At 37.7% G+C, this 22,201-nt stretch overlaps 1 protein-coding gene across 9 annotated transcripts in view; it reads right to left on the bottom strand.

The window, feature by feature from the left end:
- Window positions 1–22,201, bottom strand: part of CTBP1 (C-terminal binding protein 1) — a 385,409-nt gene that overhangs the window by 273,777 nt on the left and 89,431 nt on the right. For 8 of the 9 annotated variants that reach the window (XM_067567700.1, XM_067567699.1, XM_067567703.1 and 5 more), the window contains one exon: window positions 5,656–5,819. In XM_067567700.1, coding sequence (XP_067423801.1) covers window positions 5,656–5,713 — 58 coding nt within the window. In that variant the 5' untranslated portion in view covers window positions 5,714–5,819. Of the gene's footprint in view, window positions 1–5,655; window positions 5,820–21,460; window positions 21,478–22,201 lie in introns of those variants that run through there. The other variant, XM_067567704.1, reaches the window with a different exon arrangement.

Below are 22,201 nucleotides of genomic sequence, written 5' to 3'. Positions count from 1 at the left end.
AAAATATACTGCCCTGTTTAGTGGAATGTGGCTACTCATCTGGCTTTAAAATTAACCTTGATAAATAATATATCATTTATTTGGTTGCATTGGCAGTAACTTTTCAAAAGGAAAGTTCCCTTTTATTAGGTCACAAGTTAGTTATTTTTATCTGAGATTTAAGATACTGATTCCATTAATTAGCACTTTCTTTTGTAATTTATGCTCCTGGTCAAATCTTCCATTAGTTTACATCAGTGGTTCTCAACCTGCAGCCCAATCAGCACACAGCTGCGGCCCAGGTGACATCCTCAGGGCCATACTGGTAGTATATACAGAAAGAGAGTTGCATAGTGGCCCACAATGGTAAATAGGTTGAGAACCACTGGTTTAAATGATAACGTAGCCCTGGATTTTTAAAAAAAAGTTCCTCCTCACAAATTTTTGTTTTTGCCATAAGTGTTGCCTCTTCTTTCACAAAACTTCATACAGTGGATCTGCAACATGTATCTCAATTTTTCTTAAAGAGGGCATAGGCCTGGAATGTAGTTTGAGAAGCTGTGCTAGATGCAAGGCAAATTTTTCTTCTTCACCATTAAAGTGTAGAACTGGGCAAACAGATATGGGGCAACTAAAGCTGACATAAAAAGAGCCTAACTTTATTTTAGGTTTAAATCTGACAAATGCTATGCCTTGTCTCTCTAATATCCCAGAATCAACACAGTTACAACAACACTATGTAAAGATTGCACAGATCACATTCTAGAGGGTGACACACCTATCCCTTAATGGATTGTGGACATAATTATGCTGAGGTCCTATATTAATAAAAACTGTGATTCCGTCCTGACAAAGAGAAACTAAAGCATATGCAGGGCAATGCAGACTTCCCTCCAGAATTATATACCCCAATATTGATCCCACTGGGACAAAACATTCTCTTGTTGGAATTACATATTCAGTACTCATTCCTAATAGTCAATAACAAACAAGATATCCCAAAGAGAAACTTTTTTGTCCCTTGCAATGACAGCACTGAATAAAGCCACATGTAAAATTTTGCTAAAGTGAAGTAAGATTTCATATATCAGTTTTTACTAGTAGTGGGTTTTAAAAAAAAGATAAAAACACAAGAAAAGTCCGTGGGAAAGGGAGATGCATCCTTCCTCCTCCCCACAAAGCCGTTGCCCTCTCCAGCTCTCCCCACTAAACCCACAGACGTTTTACGGTCTGCAGGAGCAGGGATTGGATGACAGGAGGGTTGCTGTGGGCAGCATACCTGGGAACTACTCCTTCCATCACGCTCACCAAAACAAACATAACAAGAATCCTAAGAGGGGTATTAGTCCATTACTAGATGTAAATGGTAGAATTATAAATAATAATGAAGAAAAGACAGAAGTGTTCAATAAATATTTCTGTTCTTTATTTGGGGGAAAGAAATAGATGATATAGACACATCATATGATAACACTCTTTCCATTCTACTCGTTATTCAGGAGGATGTTACACAGGAACTACTAAAGTTAGAAATATTTAAATCAGGAGGTCTGGATAACTTGAATCCAAGAGTTTTAAAAGAGCTGGATGAGGAGCTCACTGGACCATTAATGTTGATTTTCAATAAGTCTTGGAACACCAGGAAAATTCCAGAAGACTGGAAGAAAACTAATGCTGTTCCTATATCTTAAAATAATAAATGGGTTGACCCAGGTAATTATAGCCCTGTCAGTCTGACTTCGAATGTGGGCAAGATAATGGAAAGGCTGATACGTGACTCAATAAACAACAAATTAAAGGACAGTATATAATTAATGCCAGTCATCATGGGTTTATTGAAAATAAATCCTGTAAAAGTAACTTGATATCTTTTTTAGATGTGATTACAAGTTTGGTTGATAAAGGTAATAGTGTAGATGTAATACACCTTCACTTGATGGTGATACACATGGTACCACATGATATTTTGATTACAAACTAACAAGATATAAAATTAACATGGCACATACTAAATGGATTAAAAGCTGGCTAACTGAGAGGTCCCAACATGTATGCTGTGTAGCTGTAGCTGTATCGGTCCCAGGATATTAGAGAGACAAAGTGGGTGAGGTAATATCTTTTACTGAACCAACTTCCCTCACCTATCTTTTCTCTCTAGCAACCACCATTACAACTACACTGGAAGCTATCGAATTTAGCTGTCTGAAATGGAAACTCCACAACTTGAAGAAAAAGGAAGCAAAACTCAACCATGACATCTATTTCATGGGCAAATACAAGTAACAAATCATCATTCCCAGAAGTCTCATCACCTATTACCCTCAGACCACAAACCAACAGAAGCTGGTCCAATAAAAGGTATTACCTCCCCCACCAGGTCTCAACACGTAATTATAAATGGGGACTCATCACTGAATAGGTGTATTTCTACTGGGGTCCCATAAGGATCAGTTCTTGTCCTCACATTATTTAACACATTTACTAATGACCTGAAAGAAAACATAAAATCATCACTGACACAGTTTGCAAACACCACAAAAATTGGTGGAATGGTAAATAATGAAGAAGACAGGTCACTCATACACAGTGATCTGGATCTCTTCATAAAATGGGTGCAAGTGAAACAATATGCACTGTACTCTGGCTAATTATAAGCATATAAAGGTAGGAACAAAAAAAATGTAGCCATACTTACAGGATGGGGGTCTTGACCCTAGGAAGCAGTGACTTTGAAGAGAATTTGGAGGCAAAATGCATAATCTGGTGAACACAAGCTCCCAGTGAGACCATGTGACCAAAACAACTAGTGCAATTCTTGCATCTATAAACAGGAATCTCACGTAGGAGTAGAGAGGTTATTTTACCTTTGTATTTGGCTGAAATATTGTGTCCAATTCACGTGCCCACAATTCAAGAAGGATATTGATAAATTGCAGAGGGTTCAAAGAAGAGCCACAAGAATGATTAAAGGAGTGGAAAACATGCCTTTTGGTTACAGAATCAAGGAGCTCAATCTATTTAGCACAACAAAGAGAAGATTAAGGGGAGACTTGATTACAGTCTATGGGTAACTCCATGGGGAACAAATATTTAATAAAAGGGCTCTTCAATCTAGCAGAGAAAGGTATAATATGATCTAGAGGCTGGAAGATGAAATTAGACAAATTCAGACTGGAAATAAGACAAATTTCTAACAGTGAGAGTACTGAACCACTGAAACAACTTATCAAGAGTTGTGGTGGATTCTCCATCACTGACCATCTTTTAATCACGATTGGATGTTTTTCTAAAAATTATGTTCTAGGAATTGTTTTGGGGAAGTTCTGTGGCCTGTATTATACAGACTAGATGATCACAACGGTCCCTTCTTGGAATCTATCAATCTATGAACCAGGCTCCATGCAGGAGACCCAGGGACTATGGAACCCTTCTCCCAGACCCAGTCACCTGCAGTTGCCTCCCAGCATGGTGTGCAGAGTTCCCAGCAAGCTAATCATAACTTGCCAAAGCTGACATGCCATGGTGACACTCCAGCAATGGACAGTAAACTACAAAGACGATTTAGAATGTAAGCAAATATACTGCACTGTTTACAGTGTTGTTACAATATGCAGTGCAATAATAGCCTAATTAGAGCTAACTAATCTTCAAGAAGCCAAGAAACATCTTCGGATTTTCCAAATTACACAAAAATGAACATATTTTATTTTTGCACTGTGACACTCTTCCAACTGTTTTGCCAAATATATATTATTTTCAACTATTCTTTGCAGACACCAGTTTCGCAGGAGATGGGTCAAAGGACAATATAATCGGTAATCACATTCCTAAATACCCATTTATTTTCTGCGAAGAAATCACAAAATGTTACCTCACAATTTTGTAAAGTGAGTCAACATCTAAAGGTTTCCAAAAGAGGCTACTCAGACTGCACACAATTATACATGTACTGTATGTCTAAATGTCATTCATAATTACAATGCAGTAGGTGAAAGGCCAGAGTTTAACTTTAATTCTTTGGCTTTTCCCAGCTGTAGTGTTCCAGTTCTGTCATTTAGAGATATATCAATAATCTATAAAACAGCATATACATTGGAATGACCAGGTACATATTAATGCCATCACTGTTTTGAGAAGTTATTCAAGGGAACACGGCATGCCATCTTACAAATTGCGAGCATCTAATTTTGAAAATCTGGCCCACAAAATTCAATGCATTGTTGGCCCTTACCCAAAACTGAACTATTTATTGTCACAGACAACTCTACAACTAGAATACTACCATTATATCATTTTAGAGAACATTTCTTCTGTAAGTACCAGCTGACACTGATACAAAGGTACATTAAAATTGGCATCTTACAAAAACAACTTTTGAAATGCCATTAAGGTACAACAGCAATAACTGGAGACATCAACCTGCACTTAAATGGATTTGACAGTGAAAAATAAATGAGAGTTTTAAAAAAATAATGTGAAAATATCAGACATTTAGAAATAAATATAATAAAGAAAACAAATAAGCATGCTGGAACTGATAAGGAAGAAAGAGAACAGTGAAGATGAACCATCTTTAAATAGCTGCATAACTCAACAGTTTCTTTAACTCTGTAAAACATCTTACACATCTTTGCAAAATGTTAAATATTTCATTAGTTCTATAGAATGCCAGTATGTCCCTAACAAAAATGTATGTGCATGTAGCTACTAAATCTAAAACGGGCCACATATTCTTTTTCTTCTATCCCACTATTCACTATATTTAACAAAATTGCATGGATAGCAAGCAGCACATAGAACATTCAACTTGCAGAAATGATCCATTGACAAACCCCAAGGATCCATGCAGTACCTCAAGTTTTCAGAATACAACTCTGATGTTTTGAAAAGGAAAACTGGATTTCTGTAACCATAAAGCTATGGAAAACTACTTGTGCCTCTAAAAGAAGTTAGCATTTTTAATATCAAAATTCAAGCATCCCTAATCATTTTGGATTTTTCTTTGTTGATAGATATTTCATATAAAAACACAGCACAAATTTTTCTCCCAACCCATTTTGATGTGAATAAAAAAAACCACAAAACACCAATGTAGTCTCAGACATTATACAAAAATAAATTATTTGTGGCATGAGATAGACTGACTGACCCAATTTATTAAATCCTTCAAAATAACAGGCTAGCTGTTTTTTCTAGTACCCACCATTTTAAATATATTTTACATCCTGTGCTATTTGAAGAATCAGACAGTTTCTTGAATCTACTTTGGAGATTCTACTTTACAAAGAAACCTCCCTTTTAACAAGCATGTCTTAGCACACTTAAGTAAGAACTTCCTTGTAATTCACATTATAAGATCTATCCTTTTGCAAGGTTTTTTCAGAATTTACTAAAATATCAAGCTGGGCATGGACTGCCTTTAATGCACAACAATAACATTGGACCTCAAGCACTAGATTTGTCTTATATGGCTAGATCTGTTCTCATCTCAAAAGAAGAGATGTGCACAGTTATGATCTCAGCCAGTCAGTCAGTGATTGTGAGTCTATCATGAAAAGCCCTAACTCAATTAAAAAGAAATTTAATTACTTTCAGAAACACAGTTTCAACCCCCAGTAAGATAATTAATTCATAAAATTGGTTAATGCAGTCACGTTATAGATTACAGTATCTAACCTTCAAATATACGATCCAGGCGTTGCCGCTTCACTTTGTGTTTGTCCATAAGAGACATGAGAGTTGAAGTTCAGAGAACGTTCCCACGCAATTTGCTGCCAAACTCTTCAAGAATCCGCCACAAATAAAATTATTGCTGTATGTTTTTCAAAATGTCTATTCACCTGAAAAGAAAAAAGACAAACATCTGAAATTACAAAAGGCAGGTTAACATATTCAGATTTTTCATCTTATTTCAAAATTGATGACCTAAATATAAATTTAGACAGGTGAGAAAACATACTTAGATTCTTAACATACCAAGATTCTTAAAACATATTAGATAACAATATTTAAAAATAAACTCACTTTTGAAAAATGTAAAAGATTGTTAAGTGTACAAATAAAAGCTTAAAAACTCAGGCTAGGAAGGGTTCACAGAAAGACAACTCCTCTTTTCCTCACCCACCTAACACACACTTTCTGTACACATCTAGGCTACATAAATTATTTTAAAGCATTTACAGGTCACTCTAGTCAGTCAGAGGAACATATTTCCCAAACAATTAAAGAAATTACTATTTTCAATGCCCATTCCCAATACTGAAGATAGGCATTCCATGTAATAACATTTATAACAAGTGAGGACATGAACCTCTCTTGCTCTTATCTTTTAAATTTTATAATGAAAGCGTAAATCAGAGTACAATAAGTAGAGACTTAAACCAATTTTAGGGCATATTAAATAAGAGGAAATGCAGCACAATGACAATGCAGAATGCTAACTTCTGTATCAACTCAAATGGCCATTAAGTGCCAACTTTATGCATAATCAGGTAACTTGTTTGGCAGCTAGCATAACTATCCACTTTTAAAATTCTGTGTAACTGAATAAGACGTGCAAATAAGAACAACAATGTTCAGATATTTGCAGTGTTGTTGTAGCTGTATTGGTCTCAAGATATGAGAGAGACAATGAAGGTGAGGCATTATCTTTTATTGAACTAACATCTGTGTGTGGAAGGTACAAGCTTCTGAGCTACACAGAGCTCTTCTTCAGGTCTGGGGAAGGAAATTAGAGATCTCAGACATCTCTGATTTCCTTCCTCAGGCCTGAAGAAGAGCTCCGTGAAGCTCAAAAGCTTTATATCTTTCACCAGCAGAAGTTAGTCCAATAAAAGACATTACCTTACCTACCCTGTCCATCTCAATACTGAAGTAACTACATATTTCTGATTCTGAGAAATTACAACAACAATCTGCATCTTAAGCCAAATCACTCAGAACAGAAAAGACAACAGGAAAAATATCTTAACAAAATGTAATCAACATGCTACATTGCATGAAATTCATATGAATAAACAGAAAAAAAAAAAAAAAAAGCACGAGAGGCTGACTATACACAGCATGCGAACGCTATCACTTCGATTCCATTTTCAAATCCTAAAGCACACATCAAGTGCCAAGCTTCCAGAACATTGTGTCAAGAGCATAACACAGCCAATTAGTTAATGATTAGACTTTTTCCTGCTTCTTTATATTACTTACCCAACAGCTTTGAACACTGTTGGATAGCATTACAGTCATCTTGGAAATGAATGATTCTAGAAATAAATCTATCTGCTCACTGCTTTCTAAAGGTAAAACTTATTTTTAAAAGCATAAAATAATTGTGCATATTTCATCAATTCATCAATTGTATGAAGAGTTCATGAAACTGGAGACAAGGAATAAAATAAAGTGAATTACTTTAAAAGTAAGAAATTACAGTTATTTGCGTTAAAACAAGGATAGGCATTTATCCAAGATGTTCTACTGAGTACAGACTGTAACAAACCTACTTTTTTATTACTATTTTCAGTGCTTTGTTTTCACATAAAACAATTTCATGAATAAATGTGCCTATCATCTTCCTTGATCAGTTTCTATCCCCTTCTTCACATTCCTTCAGTGGTTTCCTCTTAACATTAGATTCATGTTCCTTTTCCTCTTTTGTACATATGCATAACACATTCCAATTCCAACCTGATGTGAAGTCCCATCACGTATATTATGGGTGATGTAATGTCCATGAAAAATGTTTTAGCCCAACTATAAGAATAAGTCAAGTTTTATTTCCAACATTATCCAGTGTTTTGGAAAGATATTTTTTATTTTCATTTTATATACCAAATGGAATAGAATAATATTGATTATTGCTCTTATGTACAGGATTCAGCATTCTTAAATAACAGGTATGAATGTACTAGCAGACTGCATGTCCGGGCATTATACCAAATCCGACTGAGGCTTTGAAAGAAGCAACAGCAAGAAAAGCAGCTGACATTACTCTTCTGATTAAATATTTATTTGGGCCATCAAGCACAAAATACTAAACTTTTTGGGGAAAAAATGTAGATCATATCTGATGTCAATCAATTACAGACATTTAGAAAAAACATTGAATTGTAATTGATCTCTAGGCCCAGATTCTATTCTGCAGACATTTTGTATCCCAGTGCCTGCAGAAGCAATCATAAAGCCAATATAACTGACTACGAGAGGCTCTCTCCCATGTAGAAGGATCCTCTGGTGGTGCAAAATTAGCATAAAGGCTTTTATGCCAATCCCCTTTTTCCTTCTGGCAGAAGAGACATGCCTGGGAGTTCCCTACACTCTCTGAATCCTGAGCTGCTGCATTGGTTCACTAGGGCTGTTAGTAGCTGGTGTAATTTGGCACAATTCTTAGGCTGCTATAATTTATACCAGGGTAACAAACTGACACTGCTGGGGGAGTGCAGCAGCCATCTTTGAACCCTGCCCTAAACTGAGCTGTATGCTCCACATCCTGAGATAGGGATCTAGGACACAAACTCTAAGCTTAATAAATCCACTGTAGTATCATATCCACATATACTGTGTGCATAGGATATGGAACCTGGATTTCACATGTAAAATGTGGAGTAAATAAGATATGAAACTTGAGAAAAACAAACTTTTATTATTAAAACCACTTCAACACATCTTAAAGCTTAAGGAAGATGAAACCCTAAATGAGAAAGATCGAAACATAAATGAGCTAGTATCAAAGTGTTAAGCAACGCAAAACAATCAGACTTACAAGAATTCTGTGTCTAAAGGTTTCATAGTAGGGGTTTGGAAACCTGACCCCAGCTTTGCCAGAGCTAACAGGAGCCAGGTATGCCAACCTGTAGCCAAAGCTGTGGAATATTGTGGCTGAAAGTAAGGTTGAGTTCTATTACCTGCTCCACACACCCACTCTAGGGGCACCAGTCTCCTTCCCCAAATCCTCCCCTTAGCCAAATGTGCTGTGAGAAGCAAAGAAGAAACTCCTCAGGGCAGATCCAACCCATAGGAACAGCCAGGCCTTCCCTAGGGGCAGAGAGTCAGGAAACACCTAGCTAGGTAAACTATTAACAAGAAGAAATACAATAAAGATGCAATTTTTTAACAATAAGGGTAATTAAGCATTGGAACAGTTACCAAGATAAGTGATAAATTCTCCATAACTTGGAGTTTTTAAATAAAAATTGGATGTCTTTCTAAAATATATATGCTTTGGTTCAACCACAAGTTTCTATGCTAGACAAAAATCATTGGGTGAAATTCTATGGACTGTTTTATGCAAGAGGTCAGATTAGATATCATAATGGTCCCTTCTAGACTAAAAAAAAAATCTTAGAATCTGTTTATTTTGTGAACATGTGTGCCTCTCTCACTGATCACTTTGCTTCTATGTTGTATCCCTTTCCCTTGGGCTTTGTCTTTCTTATCTATTTAGACTCTACAATCTTTGGTGCAAAGATGGAGCTCTCTTTTGTGTGTATAGTCCTAGTCTGTAATTTATTTAACTTCCTACCTTGAGCATGCATATATCCCTAGTCCGCACTGTACTCTTTGTTTTGCTTAGCTATCCACCAAAAGGTTTTTCTTCTGTAATCACTCTATGTAAGAAGTTGAATGATAATAGTAAAAACAGACATCTGTAACCAGTCATCTGCAGTTGATGATGGCTGAATGTGTTACCCATAGCTGTTTTCTGTCTTGCAGCAGTTAAAAAAAAAATGTAAGTATAAATCATCATGTTAATACTAGTACTTTTTCTTCCAAATGTAATTAAAACATACTGGCTCATTTGTTTTTACAGGTAACAAGTTGTCACAAGTTTTTAAAAAACTTTTTGATTAAAATTAAATGCTCACGTTAACAACATAGTTTTAATTCTAAACCACTGCCAGAGAATGTAAAGCATAATGAAACTAACACAGAGAGAACATGATATGGGAAACATCTGCAGGCAAAACAAAAAGTCTTATAATTAAGAAAGCATCAGTTACTGCAATTACTAAACCACAACATAAACAACTGATTTTGAGAAATTAACAAAAAAGGCAAGCCACACGGTCTACTGAATTAAGGTTCATACCACAAAACACTAAATGGTATTTAATAGTACATAGCTGTACTTCAGTATTACAAGACAAAGAGTGGATTTCAAATGACTCTGTTTACAATGAAACTGGAGGTGTAATTTCCAGCTTTGTTAGACGTACCTATATTAGCTCTCATACAGCTAGTGTACTAAAATGAAAGTGTAGACATAGCAGCATGAGCTGTGAGATGGGCTAGCCACTCCGAATACATGCCTAGGGTCTTGGATAGGATTGAACCCAGGGCAGCTAGCCCATCCCACTGCTCCTGAACAAAATGTATCAGGGTAGCTATGGAAATGCTCACTCGATCAGAGCTAGCATGGGTTTGTCTACTGGAGCTCAAAATTACACCTCCAGCTCCAGTGCAAATACACTGCAGGAAGTACATTTACAGGATTTGATACAGCAAGACATTTAGGGTTTGAGCAGGAGTGCTACAAAAAAAATTAGCCTATTTTTAATTTGCTAAATATTTCTGGAGGTTTCAAATGTGCAATGTTGAAAAACAACATTAAGAAGTTTTTCTCTCTCTCTCAGTTTAAGGAGTGATTTTGGTTTTTTAAAAATATTTTTCTAATACAGGGCACTAGGAAACACAACCTAGTGTGTCTGACAAATGACCCTCATGCTTAGACAAGGGTGTAACAACAAACCTCTGAAATCCAGAGTGTTCCTAAACCGTGCACCTTGAGTTTGGAGGAAAAAGTAAAGATTCTGAGCATGGAATCTAGCCTAATAAGGATCCGAAGTAGAGGAGAAGAACTCCAGCTACTGAACAAGGTAAGTAAGTAACCAGACCTCCTTCTTCGAGTGATGGTCCCTATGCGTATTTCACTCAAGGTGACACACAGACAGTATTCATTAAGGAAGAGGGCACAAAAAACCATGCTGCACCACAAATTAAAGGATCAGTCTGCCAATCCAAGGGAATGGAGAGATGTATGGGACACACCTGTGGATGTCAGCTCGGCTCAACTTGTAAGAAAATTAAGCTTGCCAAAGAGCTCTCCAATCACCCAAGGAACACAGACGATCTTTGTTGGAGATTCAGTATTCAGAAGCATTGAAAAAATATTCTGCAACGGACAGGTGGGCAACAGGAGAGTGTGCTGCCTTCCTGGAGCCAAGACATGAGACGTACCTCTAAGATTGGATAGGCTTCTGCAGTCAAAAGGGAAGGGTGCATAGACGATGATTCGTACTGGCACTAATGACACTGTGTAATTGGGTCTCCGACAGATAATAGATACCTTAAGGGAACTTGGAAGCGTGTTGAAGAAGAATGTCCAAGTGAATTTCTCTGAAATCCTTCTTGTCCAATGAGTGAAAGAAGACAGAAGTTTCTGGAAGAGAACCACTTGTTAGGTTGGTGGTGTAGGGGTTTAGTTTTGGGGAACACTGGTCCACCTTTTATGGAGAGACGGAGCTGGACAGTCTGGATAGGCTCCGCATCAGTAGAATGCGAACCAACCTTCTCAGGGACAGGCTGGTCAAAAGTAGTTAGGAGGGCATTAAACGAATAATAAAAAGGGAGGATGAAAAGAGGGAAGATATGCACACTCATTTACCAAAAAAACAGAGATTATGAGAACAAGCTTAATCAAGGAACCAAAGGACACGAAGAGAAGAAATTCTTGAATGACCTATACACTGAAGCTAGCAGCGCAGATAACAAACAAAAGGAACTCAATTGATCATTTATGAGCATAATTTCAATCTAGTTGGTATTACTGAAACTTTGGTAGGAAGAGTCACATGAGTGGAATGTTAAAATCAATGTTTATAACCTATTTAGGAAAGACAGAGTGTGAAAAGGGAGAGGAGGAGTGGCACGCTATGTCAATAATGGTATTACCTATTTCCGAATCACTGATAACTCAGAAGAAAATTATCCTGAATGCTTATGGATCAAGATAAAGCACAAGATGGGGTATTATTTGGTATTTGATACAGACCACCAAATTGCACTAGGAAACATGATGATTGGCACCTTACACACCAATGCAGGGATGAAAAGCTGCATGAACATGGGAGACTTCAATTTGAGTGATATATGCCAGAGGTTTCATGCTACCAGTACTAAAATATCTTTGGACTTTCTAAATATTATAGATGACCATTTCCTACCCCCAACAAAGTGTTGCAGATCTATATTAGATCTCACCATGTCAAATAAAGAAGAACTGATCACAGAACTTAAAATTAATGGTAGCTTAGGTAAAAGTGACCATGACCTGATCACATTTATAATATGCAAACAGAATAAAGTCCATGTGAGTAAACTATACACTTGGTGCTTAAAAAGGGCCAATTTCAGAAAGCTGAAGACAATTATGAGCCAATTCAGCTGGAAGGAAGAATTTAAATCGGAAAAATGTGAATAATTGGGAAATGTTTAAGAACATTATTCTATATGTCCATAAAGATACAATCTCACAGTCGAGGAAGGCAGCCATATTGGTTAAAAATGTGCTGGGAAGTGAGGCAGCTATAAAAATAATATATATAACAAATGGAAAAAGGGGAAATGGGTAGTAATGAATATAAATCAGAAGCTGGGAATTGTAGAAAATTGATAATGGATGCAAAAGGACACAAGGAGAAGTCTATGGCCAACAAAATAAAAACTCATTTTTGTTGTCTTTAAGTATATTAAGAACAAAAAGAATCCTCAGAATGGTACTGGTCCATTATTAAATAGAAATGGTAGAATTATCAATAATAATGCAGAAAAGGCAGAACTGTTTAATATATATTTCTATTCTGTATTTGGAGAGAACGGGAACATAATGTAGTCATATCAGATAACATTCTTTCCATTTCACTCGTATCTCAGGAGGATGACAAACAGCAGCTACTAATGTTAGAAATGTTTAAATCATTAGGTCCAAATAACTTGCATTCAAGAGTTTAAAAGAGCTGGCCGAGGGGCTCACTGGACCATTACTATTGATTTTCAATAACTCTTGGAACACTTGGAACACTAGTAGCTCCAGAAGACTGTAAAAAAGCTAATGTTCTGCCAATATTTTAAAAGGGTAAATAGGACCTGGTTAATTATATAGGCCTTTCATCCTGAAATTGATCCCAGGCAAGATAATGGAGCTGCTGATATGGGAATTGATTAAATAAGAATTAAAGAAAGATAATATAATTAATGCCAATCAACAAACATTTATGGAAAACAGATCCTGTCAAATTATCTTGATGTATTTTTGATGATATTACAAGTTTTGTTAATATTTCTGTAAGGCATTTGACTTGGTACTACACAACCTTTGATTAAAAAACTAAAATGATATAAAATTAACATGGCATACATTACATGGATTAAAAGATGGCTAACAGCTAGGTCTCAAATGTAATTGTAAAACGGGAATCCTCATTGAATGGGTGTGTTTCTAGCGGGGTACTGCGGAAATCAGTTCTTGGCCCTATGCCATTTAACATTTTTATCAATGACCTGGAAAAATGAAAATATAAAATCAACACTGATAAAGTTTGCAGATGACAAAATAGGAACAATAATAAATAATGAAGAGATGAGGTCCTTATACAAAGCGAACTGGATTACTTGGTAAACTGGACAAGCAAAACAAAATGAGTTTTATTATAGCTAAATGTAAAAGTATACATAAAGGAACAAAGAACGAAGGCCAACACTTATCATAGGAAGCACTGCCTCTGAAAAAGATTTAGAAGGTGCTGGGAAACCATCTGCTGAACATGAGCTCCCAGTGTAATGCTGTGCCCAAAATGGGCTAATGCAACGCTTTGCTTGTAAAAACAGGGGAATCACAAGTAGAAGTAGAGGGGATATATTTCTTCTGTATTTGGCACCAATGCAACTACTGCTAGATAGCTGTGATGTCCACAATTCAGGAAGGATGTTGATAAATTGGAGAGAGTTCAGAGAAGAGACGCAGGGGAATTTTGTGCAATATCTTGGACAAACTTTATTGAAGTAAATTTATGAATCATTGTGGGCTAGAGGAGAAGGATCACAGCCCTGGAAGACCTAAGAACTGTGGGGGGTACTTACGCAAATTCACTCAGATTGTAACACCCCCAGAAAGTTACCACCACCTGAAGGGAGGCTCACATATACCGGTTCAAACTGGACTCTCGATGGACCAGAGAGGAAAAAAAGGACTTTGGTTAAATAGCCTGAGTTAAAACTGATTCAGGACCTTTGTTCTGATCCAGCGATCCAAGGGGAGGGCTCCAATCCTTAGCGAAGGGTTGAAAGGACTGCACCAATCCATGCCCTTGCAAAGATGGGGCGGAGGACATAATCTCTGGTAGTTTTATTAGTATGCATATAGATTCTTTTATTGTTTCAAAATATGTTTTCTGTGTAATGCTTTTATCTTAAGAATAAATGTGCTTGCTTAGAAAGAGTTATGTGGTAGCATTACTGTGGGTAATTACACTGTTTATAGTCTCTGACGCAAAAAGCAGAGCAGGCCTACTTAGGCAGTCTGACTTTGCTGGGGAATTCACAGTGCAGCCAGGCAGCTGTGCAGCCTGGAAATACCCCAATCAGGAGGGAGTGATTTTGGGGTAGATTTCAGCACTAGAGGAAATGTTCTGATAAGCTCCTTCAGAAACCTTACTGTAGTTGGATAGACAAAAACTTGGCCACCAGAAAAGGAAAGGTGCTAATAGCTACCAAGTGCACTCACAAGGAACTGAGAGACACAAACATTTTCAGAGAGAGGAGTAGCCCAGAATAATAGGGATCTCAGAACCCTATTGGGGTAGTCGATGATGCTGACACCATATACAATAACTCTTCAATTTTGCTGTATAGCATTTTCTTAAGGAGTTTTTTCATTGTTGCTAAGGATGGACTATACAGCTTCTGAGCATAATTATGCTAAGCTTGTCATCCATCCAAATAGCAAGCTCCTAGATGCAAAGGATTTTGCCTCAATCCTGGGTCAATAGGTCTGGTAAGAGCTGAATTCGGACGCATGGGCGCAAGGCCATCTGGAGAATACCAATATACCAAAACTGCCTCGGCCACATGGCAGCCATGAGGACCACTGATGCTTTGCTTTGTCTGATTTTTCTCAGGATCTGTGGTAAGAGAGGAATGGGAAGGAATGTGTACATTAGTGATTCTGATCACTGTATTAGAAACTTATCCCCTCTGGAATTGCGGCCCCAAGCTGCACGGGAGCAGTAAATCAGATGTTTCTTGTTCTGGTGAGGCTCAAAGAGATCCCATGACAGGAATCCCAGTTGTTGAAACATGCACCGTACCACCAAGTTGAGCAGTTCCCACTCATGGTCTCTGAAGAAATGCCTGCTGAGGCTATCTGCCAGTCTTCTGCACTCCTGGAAGGTTTACTGCAGACAAAATAACTTGGTGGTGGATGCACCAATTGCAGAGATTGACAGCCTCTATGCAAAGCAGGGTGGACTCTGCCCCCAAAATCCCTCTTGGCTGATATATTAAACTGTTCTCATGTTGTCTGGCAGGACTTGAACATGCAGAGTTCAGATAAACAGCAGGAACCATTTGCAAGCTTCGGGCACTGCATGCAGTTCTAGCAGGTTTATGTGTAACTTTGATTCTGGTGGGGTCCAAGTACCCTGTGCTATGTGTTCAGCCAGATGGGCTCCCCAACCTGGCAGCAAGGCAACTGTAATCAATCTTTTCATGGGTGGGCAGGGGATGAAGGTAACACCTACACACACTGCCTTTATGACTTCCCACTAGATGAGTAAAATCAGAACTGTGGCTGAGGAAGACCTGCTTGTTCAGACTGGGCTAGCTTGGCATGCAGACTGACCGCAACCACACCTGTAAACTTCGTGGATGAAATCTTGCAAATCTAGGAACACGAGGCTGTCTGCTGTCTAAGGGATATCTATGTAGAAATAAGCATTCTTCAAATCGAGAATTATAAACCACTCGTTTTTGTTTAGTGAGAGAATTAGAGAGGCCAGAGTGATCATTCTGAACCTCAGGCGGCAGAAGAAGCCATTCAGTTTCTGAGATCTAGTATGGGCTTCCAGCCTCCTTTCTTCTTGGCAATGAGGAAGTATCTTGAGTAAAATCTTTTCTCCCTGTGCTGGAGTGGTACCAACTCTATGGCTCCCAGATGAGGCAGGGTGTCTATTTCCTGTCTGAGCATCCTCTCATGAGAGGGGTCCCTGAAGAAGGAGGGGAGATGGAGAAGAACTCCATTGTATAACTGGTGGTGATGTTTTCCAAACCCATCTATCTGATGTTGTAAGGTGCCATGCCAAAAAAAAAAAAATAAAATAAAAAAATATTTAGCTGGGTGGCCACCAAAAGGGGTATGGGAATCTGGTCTGGGTGGATTTGACAGCAGGACTGGTTTGTGGCATTCAAAGGTCCCATCAAAAGGATTCTTGGTGGGAGGCTGGGGCTGGAAGGAGAACAAAGGAGGAACGTTCTGATTACTATGTTGAATTCTTTGGCATTTTCTCGAAAGCTGAAAGGATTCAGGAGCTGGTACGAGCCAGTATGACAGACTCATGTTATTTTCCCCAAGAATGGAGTGTTGCCATCAAATCTTTGAGGGTATGTAATGATTCATCTGTTTTCTCACTCAATAGGTTATTTCCTTTGAAGGGAAGATCCTCCACTGTTACTTGACTTCTTTGGGAAATCTGGAGGATTGGAGTCACAGAGCCCTTCTCATGACTACAGAAATTGCCATCAAGGGGGAAGCTGCATCCTCTGCATCTACCAAAGCCTGGAGGGCAGACCTGGATAGAAGTTTATCTTCTTCAGTGATTGCTTGCAATTGAAGTCTGTGTTCTTGGGGCAGCTTTTTGATGAATTTAGAAAACTTGTTGTTAATAAAATCATACTTTGACATTACAGCCTGACAGTTTACTGTGCAGAACAGTAAATATGCAGATGTGAAGTTCTCTCTTTCTCAAAGAGACTGAGACAACTGGACTTCTTTTCTGTGAGTTGTAGATCTTTTTCCTTTCAGTGACAGCCTGCACCACTAAAGAGCTTGGAGCAAGATGTGAGAATAAGTATTCCACTCCATTAGATGGTACAAAATATTTCTTCTCCATTCCTTTTGAAGTGGGAGCACAAGTGGCTATTCCAGATGTCTTGGCTGGTTCTATGTTTACACTACAGCTGCTAGTGTAGATGCTTTCTACATCAACATAAGGTTGAATAGCGATAGAGATTAACATTACTGTTAAGTCATCAGTTTTATAATACTCTTCAACATCAGTTAAAAACACACCTAACACCAACTGAAAAATGAGAGGAAAACTAAACCACAAATAAATCCAACAAGTGGAAGAAAATAAGATGAAATAAATATGTTTTTTAAAAGCAGAGGAAAAAACCACAGATTTTATTGCTATGAAGCCTGACATGCTCCGATATGTCATAATGCCATTATATAAGTCCATGGTGCACCCATACCTTGAGTACTGGTCACCCCATATAAAAAAAAGGACATAGTGGAACTGGAAAAGGTTGAGAGAAGAACAAAAAAGATGATCAAGAATATGGAATGGCTTCCCTATCAGGAGAGACTAAAATAACTAGGGCTGTTCAGCTTAGCAAAGAGACGACTAAGGAAGGATATGACAGAGGTCTATAAAATCATGAATGGTGAGGAAAAAGTGAATAGAGAAGTGTTATTTACCCTTTCCTACAATACAAAATGAAATTAATAAGTAACAGGCTTAATACAAACAAGAAGATGTACTTTTTCACACAATGCACAATTAACCTGTGGAACTCATTGCCATAGGATGTTGTAATGGCCAAAGTTATAACTGGGTTAAAAAAGGAACTAGATAAGTTCATGGTCCATCAATGGTTATTACCCACAATGATCACGGATGCAACTGCATCTGTGGGGCGACCCTACACCTCTGACTGCCAGAAGCCAGAAGGCGATGACAGGAGTGGATCGCTTCAACTGCCCTGTTCTGTACTCTCCCTCTGAAGCTCTGGTGCTGACCACTGTCAGAGACAAAATACTAGGCTATATAGACTATTAGCCTGAGCCAATATGGTAGTTCTTATGTTTTCCTTATGTTCTTATACTAAGAGATGTCAACCTGGTGAAGCCAAAACATGTAACATGGTATTTTAAAGGTGTGAGAAAGGCAAAAATAAGATAAATAATCAGAGAATGTTTCAAAGGCCTCTATATCAGCGGTTCCCAACCTTCTCAAGTGTGCAGACCCCTTTTCAACCACCAAACATTTTGCAAACCACCACATGCTACTAGTTTTATTTGAAATTGTACATTTCCTTGGTGAGGATGTTATTATTTTTCTTTTCCACAGACCCCCTGTAGTAGCCTTGCAGACCACCAGGTGTCCACGGGCTACAGATTGGGAACCGCTGCTCTATGATAAAAATAGCTCAACAACTGTAGTTTCAAGATTCAGCATTTCGGATGTCAATAGTGGACAGTAAAACAACAGTTGTACAATATGAAATTTGTATGGAATAAAAGAACTTTGGTCTGAATGAGCAATGATGTCTCATAATGAGAGAATTCAGAGGTGTCCCTCCATAGGTCACTGAAATTATACCTGATGCATTACATTCAACAAATGTAATAGCAATCTAATATTAAAAGTAATATATTCAAATTGAAATTAATATTAAATATTGCTTTTAATATTAAAACTAACTTAATATTTTGGTGCCTGAAATATTATTTCTTAATTCTGAACATTCATGCATTTACTATAGTGTTTATTATTAGGGGTTCCAAAAGTAACAATTTTTTTAAAATCTGGTAAAACATCTCAAAATATAGGAAAACAAGGAATGTTTGTGCCATCTAAAAGCAAACAGAATTTTACTAACGTATTTCTCAAAAATGTTGTGATCCCAAAACTACTAAAACAATTTTACATTAAATATTTTGTTCTTAAATTTTCCATAAGGATCCATTTCATTACTGTAGTTTGTTTTGGAGACACCATAGTCTGTTTTCCATAGAATCAAAACAAGCCACAGTATAAAATTATCACACCGCTTATGATGTACTGAAAATTTTTCATGTAAACTTTCTGTTTTTTGAATATTTTACTTGAAAGTAAGGCATAGTGAACAGAATAAGCAACTGGTATCTGCTACCAAAGAGGAAATGTTCAAACCACACTTTTTGTAAGAAACAGCAAGGGACAAAAATATCACAATGTTGCCTTGGCCTAGAAAGCATACTGTTGGCAACACAAAATGTGTGTGTATCAAGCAGCAAAAGACATTGTAGTTAAGCAACTTTACCTTACCATTAGATGTCACTACAGTCAAAGAGAAGCTATGCAAAAGTTTCAGTAAACTTCAGGCTCAATACATTAGTTACAAACAAAATTAAAAACTACTGATATGCAGAACTGTAATATCGAAGTAGATATGTGCACATATATGGACCAAGATGTCATACCTTATAATGAGATCGTATAAACAACTACTACAATTAAGGCACAAAATAATGATCAGTGTAAACTTCCATTTTATGGTGACCACAAGCCTTTGTTTCCATGATGGATAGTAAAATGGCATTAACAACTCCAGGTTTGTCATGAGCATGATGCCATTATCTGCAACAATGAAGAAGATAGTAGTGGCAAAATGATCATGCAAAATCTAAGGGCCTTACTTAAGGCTCTTTTTCATATGAACAGTGTTAATTCTGGATTACAGGACAACACTCATCCCCTAATGTAAATTTATGGCTATAAAGACATCATACAGACAAAGCGATAGGGAAATACCAATAACTGAAACATCTAGATCACTTGGGCAAAACAACCATTTGGCCAGTTTACACATTGTTAAGTTTAAAAAGATATAGTATATATGGCAGAGAAATACTCCAGATATTCTTACCTTCACAATAAGTATTTCAGTAAATTATCTACTAGATACTGCACAACCAGTTCCAAGCAAATGGAAGGGTGAGTTGTTCCATCCTTACTGCCCCACAGACTGGATAGAACCTAAAATTTTAGGATTGAAGAAGCTAAGCCCAAGTGTTCTATTCCCAGCTCTGCAAATCACTTGCTGTTAGACCTTGGACAAGATACCCAATCCTTCCTTTTCTCATTTTATGCTCTGGTAAAAAAAAAAAAAATATGTACAATTTTGATCTATCACAAACTGATATTGTGATGGTTAATTAATGTTGTGTAAAGCACTTGAAGAGTCACAGATGAAAATCATAAAAAATGTGATAAGTGCATTACAAGAGTAGCAGCAAGAGAAGCTGAGCAAAGTGTTAACGAAATCACTTCTATATTTTTAAAGTTTGAAATACAAGAAAATGAAATTGAAATGCTGAGACCATTCTCCTTCCAATTGTTCCTGAAAATATTGAAGGAAAAAAAATGATGTTCCATCACCTCTGTAAAATTAGATCAAAATGGAAGACAGTAACTCTGTAAATGTTCTGTCATAACTGAAATCTTGGTGATCCTGGAATAAGATCCCAGAAGATAGCATTGAAATGAAACTCTCTGTTCAAAACTTCATTGAGAGAGTACGTCTGCAAGACTTGGATGATATAAATCATGAAGTTAATAGAAAAATAGATGAAAAAATTCAGAAAATATAAATGGTAACAGAAAACATTGGGAGAGCATGCTGGAGTAGACAGACTGTGTCCCTGGTTTTGGCAGGGAAAAGGTTAATGCCTTAGCTGTGAAGGACCACAACTGCTTAAACTGTTTACAGAAATACTCAGAAGGGAGTGAGACCAGAAAGAAGAAAGGGAAGATCTTCCTTAACTCTGTCTAAAGAGAACAGTTGCAAAGAAAAGTGGGAGGAAGGGAGAGAGGAAGGAGATATGTACTGGGGGAATATCCTTCTTCCTCCCAGCTGTTCTCAGTCCTTCCTCAGTATTTTTGTAAATAGTGCAAGCCGTTATGGCCCTAAGCCTAGAAAGTCCTTTTATGTTTGATGGCTTCGGGGTCCACAAAGGGCCTGGTAGTTGCCCAGGTCCCTGCCCACATGTGCCACAAGTAGGATTTAATCAATGGGTTTCCTTCATCCAAGATATTTATTCTATTCTATAGAAGTCCTTATACTGCCCTCATCACCATAGTATCTGTGCATCTTCCAGTAGTGCATTAGTGATGTGACAGACATTTGTAACATGTGGTTTGGTCTTCCTCTCAGAGTGCTCTCCCCAGGAAGAGCACTCTATGTGCAGTATAGTGTTTTGTTTATATATAGTTTTGGCTTTAATTTTATGTATTTATGTTGGCAAAGTAGACAGATTGGAGAAGTATACCTTGCACTGGGAGTGGAAGGTGTGAGGTTTGTGACGGTTCTTAATTCATGTGGGAGTTAATTTCACAGTCTTAGTCCGGCCCCTGAGAAAGCACTATCTCTCCTGCACCGATGAGCTTACCCTTTCTGCCACCAAGTTTCATTGTGCCTGATGAGTGGAGTTGATGACCATGGTCTTCATCTCAGAGCTGTAGGCAATCTTTTAGATATCTTGGGCCCAGGCAACTGAGCATCTGGAAGATAAGGACAGAGACCTTTAACTTGACAAGATGTTCTATAGGAAGCCAGTGTAGAGTGCAGAGGACAGATATGATGTGCTTGCAATAGCCTGTGTTGCTGAGGAATTGCACTGCAGCATTCTGCACTAGTTACCAGGAACTGATGGCTTCATGCCCAGGTGTAGTGAATTACTGTCGTCCAGATAGGAGGTGTGAAGGCATGTATAACTGAGGGTCTGGTCATCATCTGCCAGTATAGGACAGAATTGCCTGACCAGCCAAAGATGGAAGAAAGCATTGCTCCTGGAAGCTGGTACACGGGGGCTTTGTGACAGAGGAAACCAGGAACACTCCTAAACTATAGACTAAATGGACCAATTATGGGTGTGTGACTTGAAGGAAACCACATTATGGCTGCAATCTCTTCAAAACGCTTTTCTATTCCCACAAGTATAACCTCATCTTGCTCAGGTTCAGCTTCAACCAGCTGTTCTTCATCCGTGAGCTGAACTCATATAAGCACTGGTCCACCTTGATAGTAATGATATGGTCGTATGCGGTAAAGAATAGAACTGTGTGCCATCTGCATAGTGTAAGCATTTTAGTTCATGTCATTTCACCAACTCACCTAATTACTGCAAGTA

This window comes from Emydura macquarii, unplaced genomic scaffold (assembly GCF_026122565.2).
Source record: "Emydura macquarii macquarii isolate MOO-44397 ecotype Brisbane River unplaced genomic scaffold, CSIRO-AGI_Emac_v2 contig_2795, whole genome shotgun sequence".
Classification (NCBI taxonomy): domain Eukaryota; kingdom Metazoa; phylum Chordata; order Testudines; family Chelidae; genus Emydura; species Emydura macquarii.
This window is presented reverse-complemented; position numbering and strand designations above follow the sequence as displayed.